The sequence below is a fragment of the Hyperolius riggenbachi genome, chromosome 2 (genome assembly GCF_040937935.1).
Source record: "Hyperolius riggenbachi isolate aHypRig1 chromosome 2, aHypRig1.pri, whole genome shotgun sequence".
NCBI classification, from domain to species: domain Eukaryota; kingdom Metazoa; phylum Chordata; class Amphibia; order Anura; family Hyperoliidae; genus Hyperolius; species Hyperolius riggenbachi.
In genome coordinates this window covers 416,026,594-416,049,898 of record NC_090647.1, presented here as the reverse complement: position 1 = coordinate 416,049,898, position 23,305 = coordinate 416,026,594, and the positions used below count along the sequence as shown (strand labels likewise).

Sequence of the window (23,305 nt, the reverse complement as noted above, 5' to 3'; positions counted from 1 at the left end):
CTTCCAGCACATACTCTACGCCCCCACATGCTTAGGGCATACCTCCCCAGGAGACTATTCTGGATGGAGATTTTGCTTGCTGCATGTGCTTAAATATGCTTTTTTGGGTGCTGTAGTTACCCCCACATTCTAAAATACATGATAAGTTAACTAGTATCCCAAAATTGGTTTTAGATTATGGTAGGGGTTAGATTGTGAGCTCTTCTGAAAGCCAGTTAATTACATAATTATTAAGTCTATAAAGTGCTGTAGAAGGTGTCCGTGTTTTATAAATACCCTCCAGGTTGCTGCTTTGCTGCTTCCTCCTACCTTGCACTCACCAGGGGGGCCCCGATTTCATTCCTCCCACCCTCACCATGGGGCCCCCTCCTTCGTCTCCCCCAATTGCAGAAGGCAGCGTGTGGCATAAGTGATATAATCTCTCCAGCTCCCGATGCCTCTCTGCCCATTCTAGTAATCAGCCGACAGCTCACTGCCTGCCCTCTCTGCACATCCTGTGTAATCATGCGACATGCAGAGAACAGGAAGTGGTGAGTGAACGGCCGGCTGTATTTTGTATAGTAGTGTATTCCACTGTCTATATTATTTTGTACCCCTTGTTTGTTTCTTACTTTGTACAGGGCCACAAACTATGCTGGCGCTTTATAAATCGATAATAATAAGAGTGCTCAGCCCTCTATCTATATATGGTATATGTATGTATCTTTCCTTATAGCTTTGAAGCACCTGAATGTTGAATTTATATTAAAGGGAACCTGAAGTGATAGGAATACGGAGGCTATCAATTCCTTATTTAAAAAAAAACAAAAAACAAACAATTTCTCTGCCTGTCAGCCTGAGCTTTAGGCTTTAGCTGAGTCACACACCTGCAACAAGCATGCAACCAGTCGAGCCCGACTTAGGCCCTGTGCACACCAAAAACCTCTATCAGATCTGCAAAATGCTTGAGGTTTTTGAAGCAGATTTCAGAGCGATTCTAGGCATGTATAGAGACGTTTTCTTAACATGCCTAGTGTTTTTTGGAGCGTTTGTGTAGCAGATTACAAATATTGTTACAGTAAAAGCTGTTACTGAACAGCTTCTGTAACAAAACGTCTGGAAAACTTCTCTGATCTAGCATTTTTCAGAGCGGTTTTCCACTTTCCTATACTTAAGGATACCCAAAGTGACATGTGACATGATGAGATAGACATGTGTATATACAGTGCCAGGCACACAAATAACTATGCTGTGTTCCTTTTTTTTCCTTTCTCTGCCTGAAAGAGTTAAATATCAGGTATGTAAGTGGCTGACTCTGTCCTGACTCCAGACTGGAAGTGACTACAGTGTGACCCTCACTGATAAGAAATCCCAACTATAAAACACTTTCCTAGCAGAAAATGGCTTCTGAGAGCAAGAAATAGATAAAAAGGGGAATTTCTTATCAGTGAGGGTCACACTGTAGTCACTTCCTGTCTGAGTCAGGACTCAGCCACTTACATACCTGATATTTAACTCTTTCAGGCAGAGAAAGAAAAAAAAAAGAACACAGCATAGTTATTTGTGTGCTAGGCACTGTACATACACAGGTCTATCTCATGTCACATATCACTTCGGATATCCTTTAACATTGAAGCCGAAATTCCTCAGAAATCTAAAAATTGCTGCAGCCCCTGAGTTTGCATTTGTGGAAAAAACTAACCGCTCTGGTGTGCACCATCCCATTCACTTTCATTAGCCAAGTGGTTTTCCCCCTGCAAGAGTTTTAAAAAACGATCCAGAACCGCTCCGGTGTGCACCAGCCCAGAGTTAAAGCAGATGACCTGCATGCTCATTCTGGGCCAGTGACTTATAGTATTAGAGGTAGAGCATCAAACCAGAAGCCAGGCAACTGCCATTGGTTATTAGCAGATGAAGATGGCAGCCTCCATATTCCTCTAACTTCAGGTTACCTTTAAAGCACCACAGTAGTTGAAAATAAAGTGAAATTGATGTCAGGAGGATTTGAAGCCTGTGTGCAGTCATAGTTTATATAGTCTTCTCTTTGACTGACTCATAAACTCAGAAATCACAATCATGTGCTAAAGGAGGCTGGTACTATGTCAGCAGAGCATCCAAAATAAGACCACACATGCTCACTGACAGTACAGCGTACAAGGACAAGAATGAGGGCTGGGGCCCACTAGAGCGTTTTTTGAGCGTTTAGAGATTGCTTTCAATCGCTAGCAATTTCGCTAAACGCTCTGCCAATGTAAATGGGTGTGACAGCTTCCACTAGAGCGCTCCCAAAATCGATTGCAAAGCACTACCACAAATCGCTAGCGATTGTGATAGTGCTTTGTAGTGGGTACCAGTCCTCAGGGAGATTCTGAATACATTAGGGAAGTTGAGATTCTCTTCTCACATCCTATGGTAATGCCTCCAGGACTGAAGATGACGGAATATGTGAAGGATAAAGGATTTCGATCCATGCAGGCCTGACACCTGCAGACTTGGGCAAAGATTTTCTTCCTGTACTGCATATACCACTGATAATGCATCACAATAGCCTTCTATCACCCTGTGTGTTAATACCTGTCTCTTCCAGTCAAAGAAATAACTAACTGCTGTCTGAAAAGAAACAAGCATTGTGAAGCTGATTGGTGAAAGTGAGATTCAGTGTACTGCCACTCACACTGCATTGTTATCAGATTATGAAAGGTCACCTCTCCTGAAAGCATTTCAAGGGTTAATGGATATGAATTCATTGCTTTATTATAAATGACAAAATATTCTGCAGATTTGATGGCACAACGCTGTCCATTGTATTACACCTCCATTTTCTATCACTATCAAGGTTATAAAAGAAAACCTCTATTCTTCTTCATTTCAGATGGTACATCCCATTGTTCAGCCTGATATTCGTTATGATGCTCTGTTACCTTCGCATAATCTATGTGGCAAAGCAAAGGGTAAAGTAATAGCATTTTTTGTTATTTCAGCATTATGATGATCTCATTTTCTCGGTAATAATAGTCATTCATCTCATTACATACAGTGTATCCATTTAGTTACATGTATTTACATTATAGTTATAAGCAACTGCTTAATGTGAAAAATACAGTAATTAAATGACTTCCCAAATGTTTATACTTGTTGAAAAAGTTCCTCATCACATAGGCAACTAGTCACAGCAACTAGTCATTGCAACTAGTTGCTGCAACTAGCCGTCATGACTAGTAACTGTATTAAAATGTATTGAAGACTAGTCACAGCTTTTACTTACTGCAACTACCTCACCCATGCGGCTTGACCATAACTGACTTGTGCTAACAAGTACAGCTGCTAATCATAGCAAATAGTTCCTAGTTCTGGCCACTAGTTACTATCACTGGTATCTCCCTATGTACAAATACATACACTTCCTTAGAGTACAGTAAATACAATTGTTTCACTTCCTTTGTTGCTGTCACCTACAGTAGTTATTACAATCTATACAATCTGGAAACTCTAACCTTTTACTGACAAGTTTTGGATTAGCCCATCCTCTCATGGGGAATTCTCAGAATTTCTTTTAATTATTTCTTAACACTCACAGGAAAGGACCTGTACAAACATGCCAGCCTACTCGCTGCACACTGTTCTGGTAGTTGTACTGTGCCATTGCCAATTAAGGAGTGCCTGTGAAAATAAAAGAAATGTCATAACCCCACATGAGGAAAAAGAATAGTCCAAAACCTGTTGGCAAGAGGTTTAGAGTTGGTAGATTAGAATACCTACTGTAAGTGACAGTCACATAGAAAGTAAAAAATATAGTGCATTTACATATTATGTGTGTATATAAATCAGTCACCCTTGTGCCTTAGTCCTAACTGGCTCATGATAAGAAATATAGACATGAAATGACACTTAAGACCATGTTATATGGGTGACTGAGTTGCTAGAACTAGTTTCTGCTGTTGTTAGAAAGAAATAGCAGCTAGTCAGTATTGCTGGCAGTTCCAGCAGAAGCAAGGCATGTAGCAGTTATAAAATAGCTGCATGTAAAATATTTTCACAAGTCTGCTTTACATTGAAAGATTTGTGCCTAGGCCTCCTGCACACTACATGCGATTCCGATTTGCGATTTTGACGTGATTTTACATGCGATTCCGATTTTTAATTGTTACTGCATGCTGCGTTTTTTCTGCAATTTTCTTTTGATAGCATCCAGGGAAAATTGGAATTGCAAATCTGAATCGCAAATCAGATTTGCAGTGTCTTATTGTGACTGTTGCATTGTAATAAAGCCTAGATTGTAAGCACCACCAATATACAGTGAATAATGTGAATTGTTCAATGTACTTTGTAAAGTGCTATCATGTAATAATATGTTAGAGATGTATACAGTGAGGATAGAAGCATTTGATCCCCTGCTGATCTTGCTCATTTGACCTCTAATGACCAGTCTATAATTGTAAAGGTAGGTTTATTGTAACTGTAAGAGACAGATTAACAAAAGAATCCTCAACAACCCAGTTCCCCAAAGTCAGAGCTTGATGTGCATTGTAATGAATGAAATAAGAATTTAATACAGGGCTGTGGAGAGTTGGAGTCGAGGAGTCGGGGGCAATTTTGGGCACCCGGAGTCTGAGTCTGAGTCGTGGTTTCATAAATTGAGGAGTCAGAGTTGGAGTCGGAAGATTTTTGTACCGACTCCACAGCCCTGATTTAATACCCTTTCAAAAGGTGACTTGGTACTCAGTGGTAAAACTCTTGTTGGCAAATACAGAGGTCAGTTGCTTCTTGTATTTGGCCATCAGGTTTGCACACATCTCAGGTGGGATTTTGTCCCACAACTCTTTGCAGATCCTCTCCAAGTCAGTAAAGTTTTGAGGCTGATGTTTGGCAACTGGAAACTTCAGCTCCCTCCACAGATTTTCTATTGGATAAAGGTTTGGATAAAGGTCTGGAAACTGGCTAGACCGCTCCAGGACCTTAACGTGCTTTTTAGCCAGTCTTTTGGTGCCCTGGCCATGTGTTTTGGATCATTGTCAACCCATTTTCAATACCATGGCTGAGGGAAGTAGGTGCTTCCCTAAATTTTATAGTACATGGCCTTTGTGCATTGCCCCTTAAAGTGAGTGTTTACCGTTTTAAAAATAAAAAAGTCAGTTACTCACCTAAGGAGAGGGAAGGCTTGGTCCTAATGAGCCTTCCCTCTCCAGGTGCCCTCGGTGCTGCGCTGGCTCCCCCGTTCGCGTCCGCCGCCGCAGGGACTTCGGAGGTCTTCGGGAGCACTCGGGCTTCCGAAGACGGGCCACTCCATACTACGCACACGCGAGTGCGTCATAGAGGGCGCTCGCGCATGCGTAGTGTGGAGCGGCCCGTCTTCGGGAGCCCGAGTGCTCCCGAAAGCTCCCTTCGGCATGCGGAAGTGGCAGTATTTGACTGAACTGGTCGAATACTGCCACGGGGGATCCTGCGTGGGACCGGGCGAGGAGAGGGAAGGCTCATTAGGACCGAGCCTTCCCTCTCCTTAGGTGAGTATCCGACTTTTTTATTTTAAAAACGGTAAATACTCACCTTAATGTTGTGAAGGTGTCTGGTCCCTTGGCAGAAAAACACTCCAAAAGCTTAATGTGTCCACGTGCTCAATTTTGGTCTCAGACCACAACACTTTCACCCAATTTTCCTCGACCATTCAGACATTCAGATGTGTGTTGGCAAACTGCACTGCAGACAAGTCTGTACATGTATTGTCTTGAGCGGAGGACCGTGCAGGCTCTGCAGGATTTGAATGTTTTACCAATTCTTTTGGTGGGGTGATTAGGGTCTTAGCTGCCCTGAGATCATTAAGGAAGGATTTATGACCAAAAAGCAGCACCACAAACGTATGTAAACAGAAGTAACCACAATTTTATTAAATACATATTGCACACTATATATAAAAACAATTAAAAACACATCTGCTGGTAAACCTCATATAGAATATGATCAACATGACACCTATAATAGATGGCATAAATAATATATCAGAAAAAATATTTTCACCTTATGGTGCTCAGATAAGAGCTCCCACAGTGAAGAACCCGGGTTCAAAAAGTGCTCATGTGAGCTAAATAGTGCAACCAATGTGTGTTAATACAAAAAAGTGCATGAGTATCCACATGGATAAATAAAGTGCATAACCATATAACAAGGGCACATGTATAAACAAATGCCACTAGTGCAAACCGAGCAGAGTTGAATGCTGTATACCCTGCATATTATGATGCTGAACTGCAAAAGTGCAATGTGCAGAGAGGGAGCGCTTACGTGACCCGGGATGAAGAGGATCGAGGTGACCAGCAGGAAGGAAGGGATGTCCCCGGCTGACTGCTCTACTAGTATCGCGGCAGTCACTGTGCCCTGAGATCATTGACAGGTTCCCCATATGTAGCTCTGGGCTGCTTCAGCACTGTTCTCATGATCATCGAAACTCCACAAGATGAGCTCTTGCATGGAGCTCCAGACTGAGGGAGATTAAAGGTGGCCATACACTTGTCGATTTTCCATCAGATTCGACCAACAGATAGATCCCTCTCTGATCGAATCTGATCAGGGAGGGATCGTATGGCTGCCTTTACTGCAATCAGAGTGGGAATCGATTTCAGTGCTGCCGCTGCCCCCCCCCCTCCGCATACATTACCTGCTCCGGCCGGCGCGAGTACCCGCTGTCACCGCTGTCTTCTCCGCTGGGTTCCGGGTTACGGACCGGCTGGCCTCACTTCTTTCTGTCCGAGGAAGTTTAAACAGTAGAGGGCGCTCTACTGTTTAAACTCCCTGTCGGGACAGGAAGTGAAGCCAGGCGGTCCGGAATCCGGAACCCAGCGGAGAAGACAGCGGTGACTTGCGCCGGCCGGAGCAGGTAATGTATTGCATCGGTCGTCGGGCATTCGAATGACGCTATTGGCGCACTCCCGACCCGCCGGCGATCTAGCAAAATCTTCCGCATGGACGGATCGACGGGAATGATTGATTTTTGACGGAAATCAATAGTTTGCGTGTAACGATCAGTGTCAGCACGCAGAGAGAATCTGATTATTGGTGATCTGCAGTATCACCAAGAATACAGATCTATACCTGATTATGGATGATCTGCAGAATCACCAATAATACAGATATAGTGCTAACCTCTGGACACCTCTAGATATATATATATATATATATGGTGAGTGTTTGGTGTAACAGTATGACTTTGAGCAACCCACCTGATGAACAGGTGACCCTAAACAGTACAGAAGAGACTGCTATGGAGAGTACAGAAACCTTCCAGCAGCCTGAGACTCTCCAAGGGGTGGAGTCAGGCTGAAGGTAGGAAGGACCAGAGAGTGAGTGACACATGAAGGTGGATGTCACTGACTGATCTTGGAGACTATCTTAGGTGGAGAGAGATAGCTCTCAAGGTCGGGCAAGCCAGGTCGGCAACACACAGACAAAGTACAAAGACAGAAGGCTGATTCGGTATCCAAGTCAGGCAGGGTTTGGCAACGTGATATCAGATATGCGTGGTACCGAATCAGAAAGCAGAGGGATAGTCAGGAAAGCAATAGGTCATAACAAATATCAAATAATGCCTAGACTTGGGTGTGAGGTCCGTGGTATCTACACCCTGGAACTAGTCTGATGTATAACAGAATGATAACACAAGTTCCCTAGTCTTGGGTGTGAGGTCCGTGGTCTCTACACCCTGGAATTAGTCTGATGTATAACAGAATAATAACACAAGTAATCTGGCTCATTGTGAATTCCCAGGTCCTCCTGGTTCAAACACACTGTTGGATCTGACTAAGGTCTAAATGCTTCCACGTAGTGATCGCAACGGCAGACAACCAGCAACTGACAAGCAAGCTGTCAGTTGCACGTGCGTAGCTCTAAACCTGTGTGTACTTACAGGCTCAGCCACACCAGCTGCACGCTGCTGCGTGCAAACCATCACGCTGGACACGGAATTAGCCAGTACATGCGGCGGCTTTTCCGCGTTCTCACATTGAGTTTGCGCAACGATTTCACAGCAGATTCGATCACAGTGATCGAGTCTGCTGTATATCGGCGAGAAAATCGTTAGGTGTATGGGCCCGTTAACAGTTATTTTGTGTTTCTTTAATTTGCAAATTATTGAGTCAATTGTTGTCACCCTCACTCCAGGCTGCTTTGTGATAGTCTTGTAGCCCAGTACAGCCTTGTACAGGTGTACAATCTTATCTTTGACATCCTTGGGACAGGTCTTTGGTCTTGGCCATGGTGGCTAGTTTGGAATCTGATTGATTGCTTCTGTGGACAGGTGTCTTTTATATTATATCTGCAGATCTCATACACACCTTGTTTAACAGACATTTATCTGCAGATCAGACAATCATCTGCAGATCTGAAGATCTATCCTGGTGGATCTGATCTGCAGATGAATGTCTGTTAAACAAGGCGTGTATGAGATCTGCAGATATGAATGCATTTTGCAGGAACAGATCTTTTGCAGGAACTGATCTTTTGCAGATACTGATCGGTTGCATCTGTGCAGCATTTTTATGTACATATGTACATCATCTTGCAAAGATTTTTATCTGATGGGGGAGTTCAGCTCAATAGAATAGACTGTGTAGAGTATGGCTCGCATACTACATGGAAGGGGGTAAGATTGGTCTGATCTTGCCTTTTCCAAAGACTTTTATCTCAAGTGTATATGTGGCATTAGTTACAATGAACGCAGGCATCTCATTGACGCCGGCGATCATTGACACGTGGACTTAGATTAATGAATGGGAACTGTGGTCCCATTTATTGATATCCCCTGCAACGGGCGTCGATGAGTATCCACGGGGGAGCGCGCGGCAGCTGTACGCGGCAATAGACGCATATCTACGCCCCTGTGCAGGAAGTGAAGTCCTGCAGGGTGTAGATATAATGCCGAGAATGACATAAGTAGTTAATGGCAAACATTATTTCAGCACTTTTTTTTTTTTTTTATTTACAGTATATGCATACAAAATGCAGCCAACAGTGTTAAACCGGCAGATGGGTGTGTCAAAATCTGCAGCCGATCAATTTTTTTTTTTTGCAAGTGTTGAAAATAGGAAACAGTGACTGCAAATCTGTGCAGCTAACTAGTGCAACAAGGTGGAAGTCTGTGGGCAATCTGTGCTCCAAACACTAATGCTAAATACATTGCAAAGAAGTGCATTTTGAGCTTACTGTAAGTTGTGGAAATAGCTGGCTGAAAATTGAAGTGTAAAGATAATTTTAATAACGGAGAAATTACAGTGCAGAACTGATGTACTGTATATGTTTGTGGCTTTTTTCTTTTTTACAAACACAACTTCCTCTAAGAACCACAGATTGGAGGATGTCAATTACTTATTTTTACAGCAAACACAAACTGTCAGTGATTCTAATGTTTCTCCATTTTATCTACAGCTGAGCATTGTATTGAAGACCCCTCTTCCTCACACAGCTCTAGTCGTGTCATATTGGTGATGGTACTGGTTGGCGCCAGGCCTGAGTCCTATATTGTGCTGGGATTGTCATGCCTCACTGAGTAACTAGAACTAGCTACCATCAATATCTCCAGACTTGCAATAATGGTGACTGGTAGTTGGCACAAGTTTTAATTAAACTAGAACAGCTTTTGCTGTGAGAGATGAAACTCCAGCCCAGGGCCTCATGCGTGAGAAGCATTTGTTGCCCAATGGAACCACTCATATTTTTCATTTAATTAACAAATCAACAATGTAAAATGTCAGTTGAAATCATGAGAAACCTTTTGGGGAAGTCAAAGTTATTTTCACAATGAGAAAGGCAAGTTTTAGAGCACAGATTTCCTGTCCTCTTATACAATAAAATTCCTGTCCCTGTTTTTTGGTACTGCGCATGTGCACTGTAATGGACAGCTGGACAGGACCAGGGAGAGAGGTTAGCGGGCAAGCAAGGTGGGCAGGTGCGGCAGAAAAAAGACCTAGAGCCCGTTTTTAAACGAGCTTGGGTCTACTAGTACCCTTATAAATTTACTGCTACATTTTTGTTAGCATTTATTTTTCTTATCATTTTGCTAAAGTGCCCCTTTACAAAAACTACAGACCAAGCACAAGACTATCCTAGATCTAGGAAATGGAGCTGCGTGAAATAAATGGTGGTTGCATGAGATCAATTCAGCAGTGGCGTAGCTAAGGAGCTATGGGCCCCAGTGCAAGTTTTACATTGGGCCCCCCAAGCACTTTATACATTACAATTGATATGGTGCACCAAAACCTGCCAAAGACATCCACAGTGTCAGAGGTGCAAGAAGGGACTGGGGAAAAGTTTGTTAATGATTACCACTATTCAAAGCATTTATAGTAAAGTAATTATTGCCAGCACAGGGCCAATAGACAGCTAATACTGTGATCGAGGGAGGTACCCTTGGGCTCCCTCATGCCCAAGGGTCCCGATGTGGTTGCAACCTCTGCATCCCCTATTACTACACCACTGCCCAGTATTAAGAGAGCATTGTTAAAGCCTATTCATCTAATTGGGGGTAACCTTATCTTGTATGCTGAGTTTAAAAAAATATATCTACAGCTTATAACACAAAAGTCCTTTGTTGTTAGCTATTATATCTATTATATAAATTAGATCTGTAAGTACACTTTTGGAACAGGTTTGCCTTTAAGTCTACCTAAAGTGATAAAAACAGAAGTTGTATGTATTTATTAGGCCTCTTTCACACCAAGACGTTGCGTTTTAGGGGACGTTAATGTCGCATAACGTGCCCCTAACGCATAGTGGTGTTGAAGTTGGAAGTCAGATTGAGCCACGTTATGCAGCTCTTGGTGTGCTGTTTTCGTTTTATCTACACTGATAGAACAGCCGCTCCAGGATAGTGATGGGAAGTCCAGAACAGCCGTGTCAGGATAGTGATGGGAAGTCCAGATCTTTTCAAGGATTCGGATGATTCGAAGAATTAACAAGAAAGGTACCTGATGTGAGGCTTATGCCTACACTATGCCACATGTTGGCAGTGGAGGATCTTTTTGTACTTTTCTGCTACTATTTTACAGCAGTTAGTTATATTCAAAGTATGTTTCCCATAATGACTTTAACTCTGAAGTCCTTGGTCATATATTAAGTGAGTAGGTAAAATATGTAACGCTAAAAATCTCAACATAATAAAAAGCATATAAAAAAAATCTCATGTTCGTAGTCAGTTGAGCCATGTTCCTCATCTCATTAATATTAATCATCTACATCCTTGAGGGGGTGTGGCTATATATATCTCAACTGATTAACAGCACGTAATATGAGTCCCCTTTTGCACTTATGTTGAAAATTTGTGTTGCGTCACCCTGTTTTACTGCAGGATAACGCAGGGACAATACAAGGCAATGGAGATTAGCACACTTACCGAGCAGAGCCGAATGTGCCCAATTCGCTACCGAGCCGACGCAGGGGTAACAGTGCTTTACTAGCGGACTTTCGCAGTGGCAGAAATAATGTAAGTCAATGGGCGACACGTGCCTTTTAAAAAGGTTAACGGCGGCACTACGATGCACATGCACAGACCAACGGAATCCAATGGGTCTCCCCGGGAATCCCAGTGATGTACTTCCTGTCCAGCAGGGAGTACATCAATGGGTGAGGGGCATGCGGGGTGGTTTGGGCGGTGCTATGCATAAGACTCTGTCGGCGCACTCTGCCGCAAGGTCATATGTTTGTGATTTTGTGCGATGCTGTGGGGCATCGCACCACAAACTCGTAAAACCGGCCTTAAAGTCCTAAAGGCAGTTTCTAATGAGCACATCTCAACAGGATCTTAGAGAGAGGTCTCTGAGGTCCGCATAGCTTAAGGTCTACTTAAAGAGAACCCGAGGTGGGTTTGAGAAATCATATTAGGACACAGAGGCACGTCCTGTATACAATCACCTGCCTCCTTGTCCTTTCAGTGTGCCTCCAGCCCCCCCCCCCCCCCCCTTCAGGCTCTGCTGTCCCCATTATAAAAAAGTGTGCCAGGCTAGCGACACACAGATAGTCGCTAGCCTGTTATTTACCTCAGGCTGCAACTCACCGCCGCTCCCCTGCCTCCTGTATAGTGTGGCTTCTCGCCTGTGTCCCTTCCCTCCCCGCCTCTGTGAGCTTCTTCCAATCGTCTTACAGAGGTGGGGAGGGAAGGGACAGAGGCGGGGAGCCGCGCTATACCGGAGGTGGGGAGCGGCTGAGTCGCAGCCTGAGGTAAATAACAGGCTGGCGACAATCTGCGGGTCGCTAGCTTGGCGCTTTTTCTAATGGGAGACAGCAGAGCCGGGGGGGGGGGGGGGGCCTGGAGGCACACTAAAAGGACACAGAGGCAGGTGATTGTATACAGAATGTGCCTTTGCATCCTAATATGATTTCACAAACCCACCTCGGGTTCTCTTTAAGTGCTCTTTAAAGTGAACCTCCGGACTAAAAATCGACTCAGCAGCACTGAAAAGGCTTGGTGTTTCTTTAACAGTTTCACAGCATCAGAACTTTGTTTCTCTTATACAAGCCTCATTTTTAGCTGCACAGAAGAAAACTGCCCGGGCTTTTTCCCCCTGATGCTGTGCAAAGCATGATGGGATTTCTGATGTTCTCGTTCTGCTGGTTTGGTGCAATTTTTTTGTTTTACATTTTGAATTTGACATTTGAAGTCTAGCGTGTGCAGCTGGGAGGGGTAATCAGGACACAGGATAGTTGGAACTGTGTCTCCTGCTCCTTGTCACCTCCTTTCAACCAAAAAGATGGCAGCCCCCATGAATCACAAACATTTGCCTGTTCTTTTAAAACAAGGTGGGTAAGAGATTATATTACCGATCTATTCTAATTAACAGAACTAATGCAACTTGATGACAGTATGTTTGTTTAGGCTGAAGTTCCCCTTTAAGCCTTGACTTGCTATCATGTTGCTGAGAAGGCAGATAATCAGCTGGCCCTGGAATCAGAGAGGACAGCTAATCCTGAAGCCACTGAGTGCTGTTCACCACTACTTAACCCTGAACCCGGTCATCAAGGTTTGCAGTGGAGGAGTGTAGAAAAGGTGAGATTGGAGGGACTCCCAACTTCACTGTCTCTCTCTGAAAAGTCTTGTATTCCACAATGCACCACCTCCCTTAAAGGGAACCAGAGATGAGAGGGATATGGAGGCTGCCATTTTTATTTCCTGTGTGTTTAATACTAATTGGGAGACCAAAAACCATATCCTCAATGGTGCGCCACCAATAATTTAACCATATAAGTACAAGGATATATAGTGAAAAAGTATTTTTGAAGAGACAAAAAAGTTTCTAGATGATCTTAAATTTTAATGTATCAAAAAGTTATTTTGTAAAAACAGAGTTCACAAATCTTCAAGCGAATTCATCTTTGCAAACAACATCCCATTATCAAGTACCAAAAACATATGTTGAAATAGGCCTTTACAAACAATTGTAATCTAAAATGTAATGTATAGAAGATACAACATTAAATGACAGTAATTAACAATAAAGCAAGCAAACTGCATCAAATACATGAAAATAAATATGAAAATTAAACAACAACAATGGTAACATAATCAAAAATACCAAGATGAGAGCAGACCAGAAAAAAATAAATAGACCCAAGAGAGATAAGCCAGAAAAAAATAAGCCAGAAAATAAAAAAATAAAGATAAAAAATAAAACATAAGCCACCTGAAAAAAAAAAAAAACCAATAATAAATGTGTAGGAATCATAGATCCTATAGAAAATTGGAAGGAAAAGAGAGCAAACAAATCCACCTCACCACTGAATGAAGGGAAAGGAGGAGATACAGGTAAAAATCAGAATACCTGTAATATACAGGACAAAAATTGGGACGGGTACCATCTGGACAAAATCAAGCCAGGAAACACCACTGACAATAATTACACAATATATAATATATAAAAAGATAATAATATGCGCTATTCAATGTAAAAAAAATGCTGCACCATAAGGATACTTCAGCAATCAGGTAGCTAGCAAATAATGCATTAATAGGCAATATATAGCCATGTTGCAGCGGCCAGATAGTTAGTAAATAATAATAAATTTACAAATAATGAACCATACTAAGAGCTAAAAGCAAGGAAACTGTCAAAATAGTAAATTCCATGGCCGTTTATCAATCAAAAAAATCAGGATGTTAACAAAACTAATAAACAACCAGAGATACTCACTTAGACTAACATTGGACACAGCACACAGGCGAGATGTACCAGGAGAGAGTGGTAACAAGTGATGACTGAGCTGACAATATATAGGGAGTAACCACCCCCCAACTCACTCCAGAATGATAGAAAACACCTGTAAGATTACAGGAAAGAGGCCTGGAACATGCATGTCATTTCCTGACTGAAGTTCACATCATTTCCTGCCTGTAAGGTCCAAACAACCTGGAACACATGTCATTTCCTGACTAAAATTCACATAACTTTCTGCCTGCAAGGTCCAAACAACCGATCGCTTGCCTGCAGGATCCAGACAACCTGGAACACATAGTGGAGTACATATGTCATTTCCTGACTAAAATTCACATAATTTCCTGCCTGCAAGTTCTAAACAACCAGTCGCTTGCTACACTATGGAAATGAAAAACTCTAACGTTTAAACTGTGGCAATGCTGTCCAAATGAATAAAAAATACCAAAAGTAAAAATAGAAAGTAAAGATAGGAAAATGGAAAAAGAAAGATCACAGGTGACAGTTTAAAGATAACATTGAAAGGAACCAGCACGGAATACCTTATGGACTATAGTCCAAATTCATGCCATGGGGCACCAGTGTATGCAAACATCTGATCCAGGATGGCTCACGTTTCTTAACCACTTAACGACCGCCCACTGCACATGGGCGGCCGGAAAGTGGACCCCGCAAGGACTGCCGCATGCGGCGGTCCTTGTAGGGGCATGGGCGGAGCGATCGCGTCATCCGTGACGCGATCCTCCGCCGGGGATCGACAGCCAGCAATTTAGCCTCCAGCTCGCCGGCCAATTAGCAGCGCCGGCGAGCGGAGGAATATAGATTTCCGCCAATGAATGTGTATAAGGCACTTTATTAGGTAAACAAAGTGCCTTATACATGCTTCCTCCTCGCCTCGTGGTCTCATTGTTCCAGAGACCACCAGCGAGGAGGAAGCTATTGTAAGTTACACTGCACGCTGCCTTTTTTTGCCCACAGCCCCTCTGATCTCCCACCCCAGCCTTCAGACCCCCCCCCCCCGATTACCCCAGCAGACCCCTACCAGCACCCTTGCACCCCTCTAAAACCCCCACCCCCCCACCTGCCACTAACTATCAACGCTATCCCTTAGTTTAGGTCCCTAACTGCCCCCTAATCACCCCTGGTCCCCCCCCTACCTTTGGATCACCCCCAGACCCCATCCCAGACTACCCCCCTGTATACTGTATACATCTGTATACAGCTACCTTACCCCCTGATCCCCCTCTGTTCCCCCTCTGATCACCTGTCTATCACCTGTCTATCACCCCCACCCATCAGAGCAGACTCTAACTGCCCCGCGGGGGCAACCGATCACCTGCCCAGACCCTCGATTGCCCTCAGACCCCCCTCCTGATTACATCCCCTGCGCATTGTTTACATCTGTCCTCCCCAGCAATCACTAACTGATCTTCGATCAGTAACCCCCTGTGTCTGCCTCTCATCAGATCAGGACTCAGTCTGCCCCGTGCGGGCTCCTGATCAACCCCCCACCCCCTCAATTCGCCCTCAGACCCACCCCTAATCACCGTCCGAGTGCATTGTATTTGACTGTGCTGTGATTGTATTCGATTGTGCTACGATTGTATTCGATTGTGCTGCAATTGTATTTGATTGTCCCGTGATCTGCTTCGATTGTCCCGTGATTGTTTGATTGCCTCTGAGACCCCACTTCCCACCAACCCCCACCCCACCACCACCCCCACCCCCCATCACCTTCCGAGTGCATCAGATTTGATTGTGCGGTGATTGGATTCGATTGTGCTGTAATTGTATTTGATTGTCCCGTGATCTGCTTCGATTGTCCCGTGATTGTTTGATTGCCTCTGAGACCCCACTTCCCGCCACCCCCCTCCCCCCCCCCCCCCCACCACCTCCAACCACCACCTTCCGAGTGCATCAGATTTGCTTGTGCTGTGATTGAATTCGATTGTGCTGTAATTGTATTTGATTGTCCCGTGATTGTCTGATTGCCTCTGAGACCCCACTTCCCACCAACCCCCACCACCACCCCCACCCCCCATCACCTTCCGAGTGCATCAGATTTGCTTGTGCTGTGATTGGATTCGATTGTGCTGTAATTGTATTTGATTGTCCTTTGATTGTATTTGATTGATTGCAGCGCAGCATCTCCTGGACTTAGTACCAGTACTTCTGTAGACCCTGGTGAAGTGGTGAGCGCCAGCATGGAAGTTGAAACTGGTACGGTGGCACGTGCAGTAGTACCCATAGACTCCCAGAGGTGCTGGCACATCCAGATTGGCAATCCCCTGATTCCGCCGCACCCGTAGTGCCCCCTTTCACCGCCCAGTCTGGAGTCCAGGTGGCGACAGCTCATCTAGGAACGGCCCTAGACTTTTTGCAGCTGTTCATCACCCAGGTTCTCTTGGACTTAATTGTGGTTGAGACCAACCGTAAAGCCACACAATTCATCACCGAGCACCCGGAGAGCAGCTATGCCCAGCCTTTCCGGTGGAAACCAGTCCAAGTTTCCGACATTAAAATCTTTTTATTTCTAGAAGGAATCCGATGCTGTGGCACTGCGCGGCCTAGTCGCCAGGGCTTCCCCCAACTGCTCGTTACCACCAGACTTGAACGTGGGCAGAGGGCCGCCTTGCGTACTGAAGACCTGCTCGCGGTGAAATGGAGGGACAAGAGGGACGTTTACTTTCTGTCCACCATTCACACAGACACGACAGTCCAAATTCAACGGGTAACTGAGGTAATTGAAAAGCCCCTTGTCGTCCACGAATATAATATCAACATGGGAGGGGTGGACTTCATTGACCAGAGGTTAGCGCCCTATTTAATTTCCCGGAAAACAAGACGCTGGTATAAGAAAGTGTCTTTTTATCTGACTCAATTGGCAGGTTATAACAGCTTTGTTCTCTACAGTAAGGCTGGGAGAACTGGATCTTTCCTTCAATTTCAGGAACAGATCATTCTGGACCTCCTGTATCCAGGAGGTGCCAGCCCCCCCCCCCCCCCCAGATGTAACTAGCCGACTGCATGGAAGGCATTACGCCTATCAGCTTCCGAGTACCCCAGGTCAACGCAACTGAAGAAAACGTTGTCGTGTCTGCAGCAGTGCTAGAAGAAGGACTGACACCATTTTTTATTGTCCCAAATGTCCTGATCAGCCTGGCCTATGCCTAGGGGAGTGCTTTGAGGAGAGGTACACTATTAGAACCTAGGGAACTTCAGACACAGGAGTAGGCACACACTCAGTGGTCTTTCGCACATTGTCCCAGGGGGAGGAGAGGTAAGCTTGAAAACCAAACAAACAGGTAAGCATAAAAGTCGGAAGAAGGATCGGTTTCCATGCTTGATATTGCTGATCTGTCCTGGGTTGGCGATATAAGACGGCATGTTTGAATTTCCCTTGAGTGTGGACACCCCCGGTTTATATGTGATTTACTTTGGGCCTATGATGATACTTTAATGCCACACAGAGTCATCTCTATTGGCAGGCATATTGCTGTATACTACAGGCATAATGCTGTATACTAAAGTTCTGAGGCCCAGTCACATAAGTTGGTGGCTCACCCTGAGTGCAGGGTGGCACGGGGTGTCTCTCTCCTGAGGTTATCACTGCCATTGATGTGGAGGATAATCTGCCATTGATGTGGAGCAAGGTATGTTTGCCGTTCATTTTTCCTTTCAGCCCAGAGTGCATTACTCGTATAACCAATGTAAGGAGTATTAGAGAAACTCCTAATACTGGCCATACATGTAATGATTGCAGAGACCCTAAAATGCCAGGACAGACTCCACAAATGACCCCATTTTGGAAAGAGGACACCCTAAAGTATTATGTGAGGTGCATGGTGAGTTCATAGAAGATTTTAGTTTTTGTTACAAGTTAGCAGAATTTTTTTTTTTTTTTTTACAAAGTGTCATTTTCCGTTAACTTGTAACAAAAAATAAAATTTTCAATGACCTCACCATTCCCCTCATGGAATACCTTGTTGTGTATTCTTTCCAAAATGGGGTCATTTGTGGGGTTTGTTAACTGTCCTGGCAAGTGGGCGGGGTGCTAAATTTTGAGCACCCCTGTAAAGCCTAAAGGTACTCATTGGACTCTGGGCCCCTTAGCGCAGTTAGGGTGCAAAAAAGTGCCACACATGTGGTATCGCTGTACTCGGGAGAAGTAGTACAATGCGTTTTGGGGTGTATTTTTACACATACCCATGCTGGGTGGGAGAAATAACTCTGTAAATGGACAATTGTGTGTAAAAAAAAATCAAAAGATTGTCATTTACAGAGGTATTTCTCCCACCCAGCATGGGTATGTGTAAAAATACACCCCAAAACACATTGTACTACTTCTCCCGAGTACGGCGATACCACATGTGTGGCACTTTTTTGCACCCTAACTGTGCTAAGGAGCCCAAAGTCCAATGAGTACCTTTAGGATTTCACAGGTCATTTTGCGGCATTTGATTTCCAGACTACTCACGGTTTAGGGCCCCTAAAATGCCAGAGCAGTATAGGAACCCCACAAATGAAAGATACCCCAAGGTATTCTGTTAGGACTATGGTGAGTTCATAGAAGATTTTATTTTTTGTCACAAGTTAGCGGAAAGTGACACTTTGTGAAAAAAAACAATATAAATCAATTTCCGCTAACTTGTGACAAAAAATAAAATCTTCTATGAACTCCCATACTCCTAACGGAATACCTTGGGTTGTCTTCTTTCTAAAATGGGGTCATTTGTGGGGTTCCTATACTGCCCTGGCATTTTAGGGGCCCTAAACCGTGAGGAGTAGTCTTGAAACCAAATGTCGCAAAATGACCTGTGAAATCCTAAAGGATATTCATTGGACTTTGGTCCCCTTAGCGCAGTTAGGGTGCAAAAAAGTGCCACACATGGTATCGCCGTACTCAGGAGAAGTATAATGTTTTTTCGGGTGTATTTTTACACATACCCATGCTGAGTGGGAGAAAGATCTCTGTAAATGGACAATTGTGTGTTAAAAAAATCATAAAATTGTCATTTACAGAGATATTTCTCCCACCCAGCATGGGTATGTGTAAAAATACACCCCAAAACACATTATACTACTTCTCCCGAGTACAGCGATACCACATGTGTGGCACTTTTTTGCAGCCTAACTGCGCTAAGGGGTCCAAAGTCCAATGAGCACCTTTAGGCTTTACAGGGGTGCTTACAATTTAGCACCCCCCAAAATGCCAGGATAGTAAACCCACCCCACAAATGACCCCATTTTGGAAAGTAGATACTTCAAGGTATTCAGAGAGGGGCATGGTGAGTCCGTGGCAGATTTCTTTTTTTTTTTGTCGCAAGTTAGAAGAAATGGAAATTATTATTTTTTTTGTCACAAAGTGTCATTTTCCGCTAACTTGTGACAAAAAATATCTTCTATGAACTCACTATGCCTCTCAGTGAATACTTTGGGATGTCTTCTTTCCAGAATGGGGTCATTTGGGGGGTATTTATACTATCCTGGAATTTTAGCACCTCATGAAACATGACAGGGGGTCAGAAAAGTCAGAGATGCTTGAAAATGGGAAAATTCACTTTTTGCACCATAGTTTGTAAACGCTATAACTTTTACCCAAACCAATAAATATAGGCTGAATGGGTTTTTTTTATCAAAAACATGTTTGTCCACATTTTTCGTGCTGCATGTATACAGAAATTTTACTTTATTTGAAAAATGTCAGCACAGAAAGTAAAAAAAATCATTTTTTTTTACAAAATTCATGTCTTTTTTGATGAATATAATAAAAAGTAGAAATCGCAGCAGCAATCAAATAGCACCAAAAGAAAGCTTTATTAGTGACAAGAAAAGGAGCCAAAATTCATTTAGGTGGTAGGTTGTATGAGCGAGCAATAAACCATGAAAGCTGCAGTGGTCTGAAAGAAAAGGCCTGGTCCTTAAGGGGGGTAAAGCCCACGGTCCTCAAGTGGTTAAAGTGAACGTCCGGACTAAAAATCGACTCAGCAGCACTGAAAAGGCCTGGTGTTTCTTCAACAGTATCACAGCATCAGAACTTTGTTTCTCTTATCCAAGCCTCATTTTTAGCTGCACAGAAGAAAAGTGCCCGGGCTTTTTTCCCCTGATGCTGTGCAAAGCATGATGGGATTTCTGATGTTGTTGCTCTCATTCTGCTGTTTTGGTGCAAACATTTTTTTTTTTACATTTTGAATTTGACATTTGAAGCCTAGCGTGTGCAGCTGGGAGGGGTTATCAGGACACAGGACAGTTGGAACTGTGTCTCCTGCTCCTTGTCACCTCCTTTCAACCAAAAAGATGGCTGCCCCCATGACAAAGATGGCAGCCCCCATGAATCACAAACATTTGCCTGTTCTTTTAAAACAGTGTGGGTAAAAAATTATATTACCTATCTATTCTAATTAACATAACTAATGTAACTTAATGACAGTATGTTTGTTTAGACTGAAGTTCCCCTTTAAGATATGCCTGTCTATCACCTCCCCTACGGGACTTCTCAATAACTTCCAGGACTAGAAATGTAAGTTGATTAGCTGCATGTTTGGCCTCCCAAAAGTGTTGGGCAACAGGGGACACCAAAGATTCAGGAGAGCCATTCTTTTTGTAGGCTCTATTGATGTTACAACGATGTTCACCTATCCGTTCCTTTGCAGGACGGATGGTCTCTCCAACATTGAACTTACCACACGGGCATTTAATACCATAGATCACGTACTTAGAATCACAAGTGGCATAATGTCGCAATTTAATCGGAGTGCCTCGCATGGGATGATTGAATTGTCTTCCCTTCATTATATATTTACAATTCACGCACTGTAAGCAAGGGAAGGTGCCACAACGTATTGAGGCCAGGCGTCTAAGGTTGCCTACACTAGTGGGGCCAATAACGGCCCTGACCAAATGGTCCTTAATAGATCTTGCGCGTTTAAAGGCCATCATGGGAGGATTAGCAAAAGCTGGAATGTCAGTGCTTAATGATGCCAGCACATGCCAGTTTTTTCTAATAGATGAAGAAATGTTGTTGGATAAGGTGTTGTAAGTGGTCACACAGACCATCCTATTGTTAGGATCTGAGCTGCTATTCCTGTTTCTCGATGTCAACAGGTCACTCCTACTCATTGCCGAGACTTCATCCCTCAACCTGTAGACCAAACCCCCAGGATAAGCCCTATCTAGAAATTTTTGGGACATTGTTTGCAATCTACAGTAGCTGGTGTCAGGGTCACTCACAATCCTCTTGACACGCATCAACTGAAACTTAGGTAATGATTCCCGTAATCTTTTGGGGTGGAAACTCTGAAAGTTCAATAAAGTATTCCTATCTGTGGGCTTAGTATACAGGTCGAGACTGAGCAGCCGCCCTTAAACTGACACATTGACATCAAGAAAAGGCACTGCTTTACCTCCCACGTGAGCTGTGGATTTCAAAAAAGGGGAAGCACCCTGTAATTGTTGGAAGAATTCATTAAATGAATCAATGGGACCTGACCAGATCCTAAAGAAGTCGTCAATATAACAACGTCAAATGAGGGCATACTGACCAAATAACTTGTTCAGGTATACCCACTTTTCTTCAAAATCCTCCACGAAGATGTTTGCTTACACCGGAGCTACATTACTTCCCATGGCCGAACCACGTAGTTGTAGGTAAAAAGAATCCTGAAAAAGAAAATAGTTCCGTGTAAGACCCATTTCAAGCAATGTCAATATAAAATCCAATTGTAAAGCATTCACTGTAGAGTCTGTCAATACCGCATCTTTAATAGCCTGAATCCCTTCAATATGAGGGATGCAGGTATATAAGGACTCAATGTCTACAGTAATGAGGGAACAATTTTCATGAGGCAATACAATACTCTGAGCAACCTTAATACATTCAGAAGTATCCCCGAGGTATGACTTCTGATTAATCATGTATTTGCGTAAAACACGGTGAAAGAATAGCTACTTGTTTAAAAATAGAGTCAGTGCTGGCGACTATGGGTCAACCTGGAGGTTGACATGGATTTTTATGCAATTTTGGCAGACAATAAATTACAGGCAATACAGGATGGTCATTGTACAAATATTTGTACAGTTTCTGATCAATAATATCACCAGCAAGTGCATCATCTAACACAATCTTAAGATCTTTCAAGAATTTCTGAGAGGGATCATAATCCTGTTGGCAGTAAACAGAAGCATCACTGAGTTGACGTTTAATTTCTTGAACATAATCTGACTTGTTCATAACTACTACTGCTCCTCCCTTATCTGCACTTTTAATGCCTATTGAATCATTAACTTTGAGGTCATTAAGGGCTTGTCTTTTTTCCTTTGTAATGTTGTTATATACATAAGGAAGAAGGCCTCTTTCATAACGAGTTTCTAGAAGACCCAAATCCTGTTTAATTAATCTAATGAAAGACTCAATATGAATATTATCCCGGGGTGGTTTACTGGATGAATTAAGCTTAAGATCCAAATCACTGCTCATGAACAGCGCTCCCCTTCTAGAAGCAAGATTCTTAACCTGTATTTTTTGTTTGGACCAATAGCCTTTCCATCGTAAATTGTCAAAAAACTAGGCAAGCTCACAGTCCAAAGTAAAAAAATCAGGAGTAGACGTAGGACTGAAAGACAAACCCTTAGATAATACCGATAATTCACAATCGGTTAGAACATGGGTAGATCTATTTACCACCAGTGACTGTTGGACTGTATCTATGGTCGACTGCGCATGTAATAGTTGTTCCTGGGGACCTGAGGAGGCCTGTTTTTGGACCTGGTACTGGGCTCTCTCAAGAGGTCCCCTGAAGCCCCTAAAAAAGAAGAGGCAGATGCAGACAACCCCATAGAGAGGGTAGGAGAAACTGGGCGGTCCCATCTTGATTTTGGGGTATGTTTTCTGGGGTGCTGTCTTAGGTGATCTAAACCCCTTTGTGGTTCTTTCTGCTGCCATTTGTACACAAAGCCTGTAGTATAATCCTTGGAATCAAGGATACATTTTTCTTTCTTAGAAGTTTCAACCTCTTTACGATATCTAGTAAGGCATTCCACCAACTCATCCAAATTTTTATGGAATTTCTCTTGGGGTTGAGTATCTGATAATTTACTATGGATATTGAGGGACTCTGCTTCGTAAATGGGTAATTTTTTAT

General features: G+C 43.3%; 1 protein-coding gene and 1 long non-coding RNA gene across 8 annotated transcripts in view; one reads left to right on the top strand and one right to left on the bottom strand.

The window, feature by feature from the left end:
* Nucleotides 1–23,305, top strand: part of LOC137546880 (cyclic AMP receptor-like protein A) — an 836,868-nt gene that overhangs the window by 600,575 nt on the left and 212,988 nt on the right. For all 7 annotated transcript variants that reach the window (XM_068269866.1, XM_068269867.1, XM_068269868.1 and 4 more), the window contains one exon: nt 2,852–2,930. In XM_068269866.1, coding sequence (XP_068125967.1) covers nt 2,852–2,930 — 79 coding nt within the window. The remainder of the gene's footprint in view (nt 1–2,851; nt 2,931–23,305) is intronic.
* LOC137546882 (uncharacterized) overlaps nt 2,840–23,305 on the bottom strand; it is a 68,418-nt gene continuing 47,952 nt past the window's right edge. The window contains exons 2-3 of the long non-coding RNA XR_011026394.1: nt 21,707–21,824; nt 2,840–2,911 (exon numbers count right to left, since the gene is read on the bottom strand). This is a non-coding gene — a long non-coding RNA (uncharacterized lncRNA). The remainder of the gene's footprint in view (nt 2,912–21,706; nt 21,825–23,305) is intronic.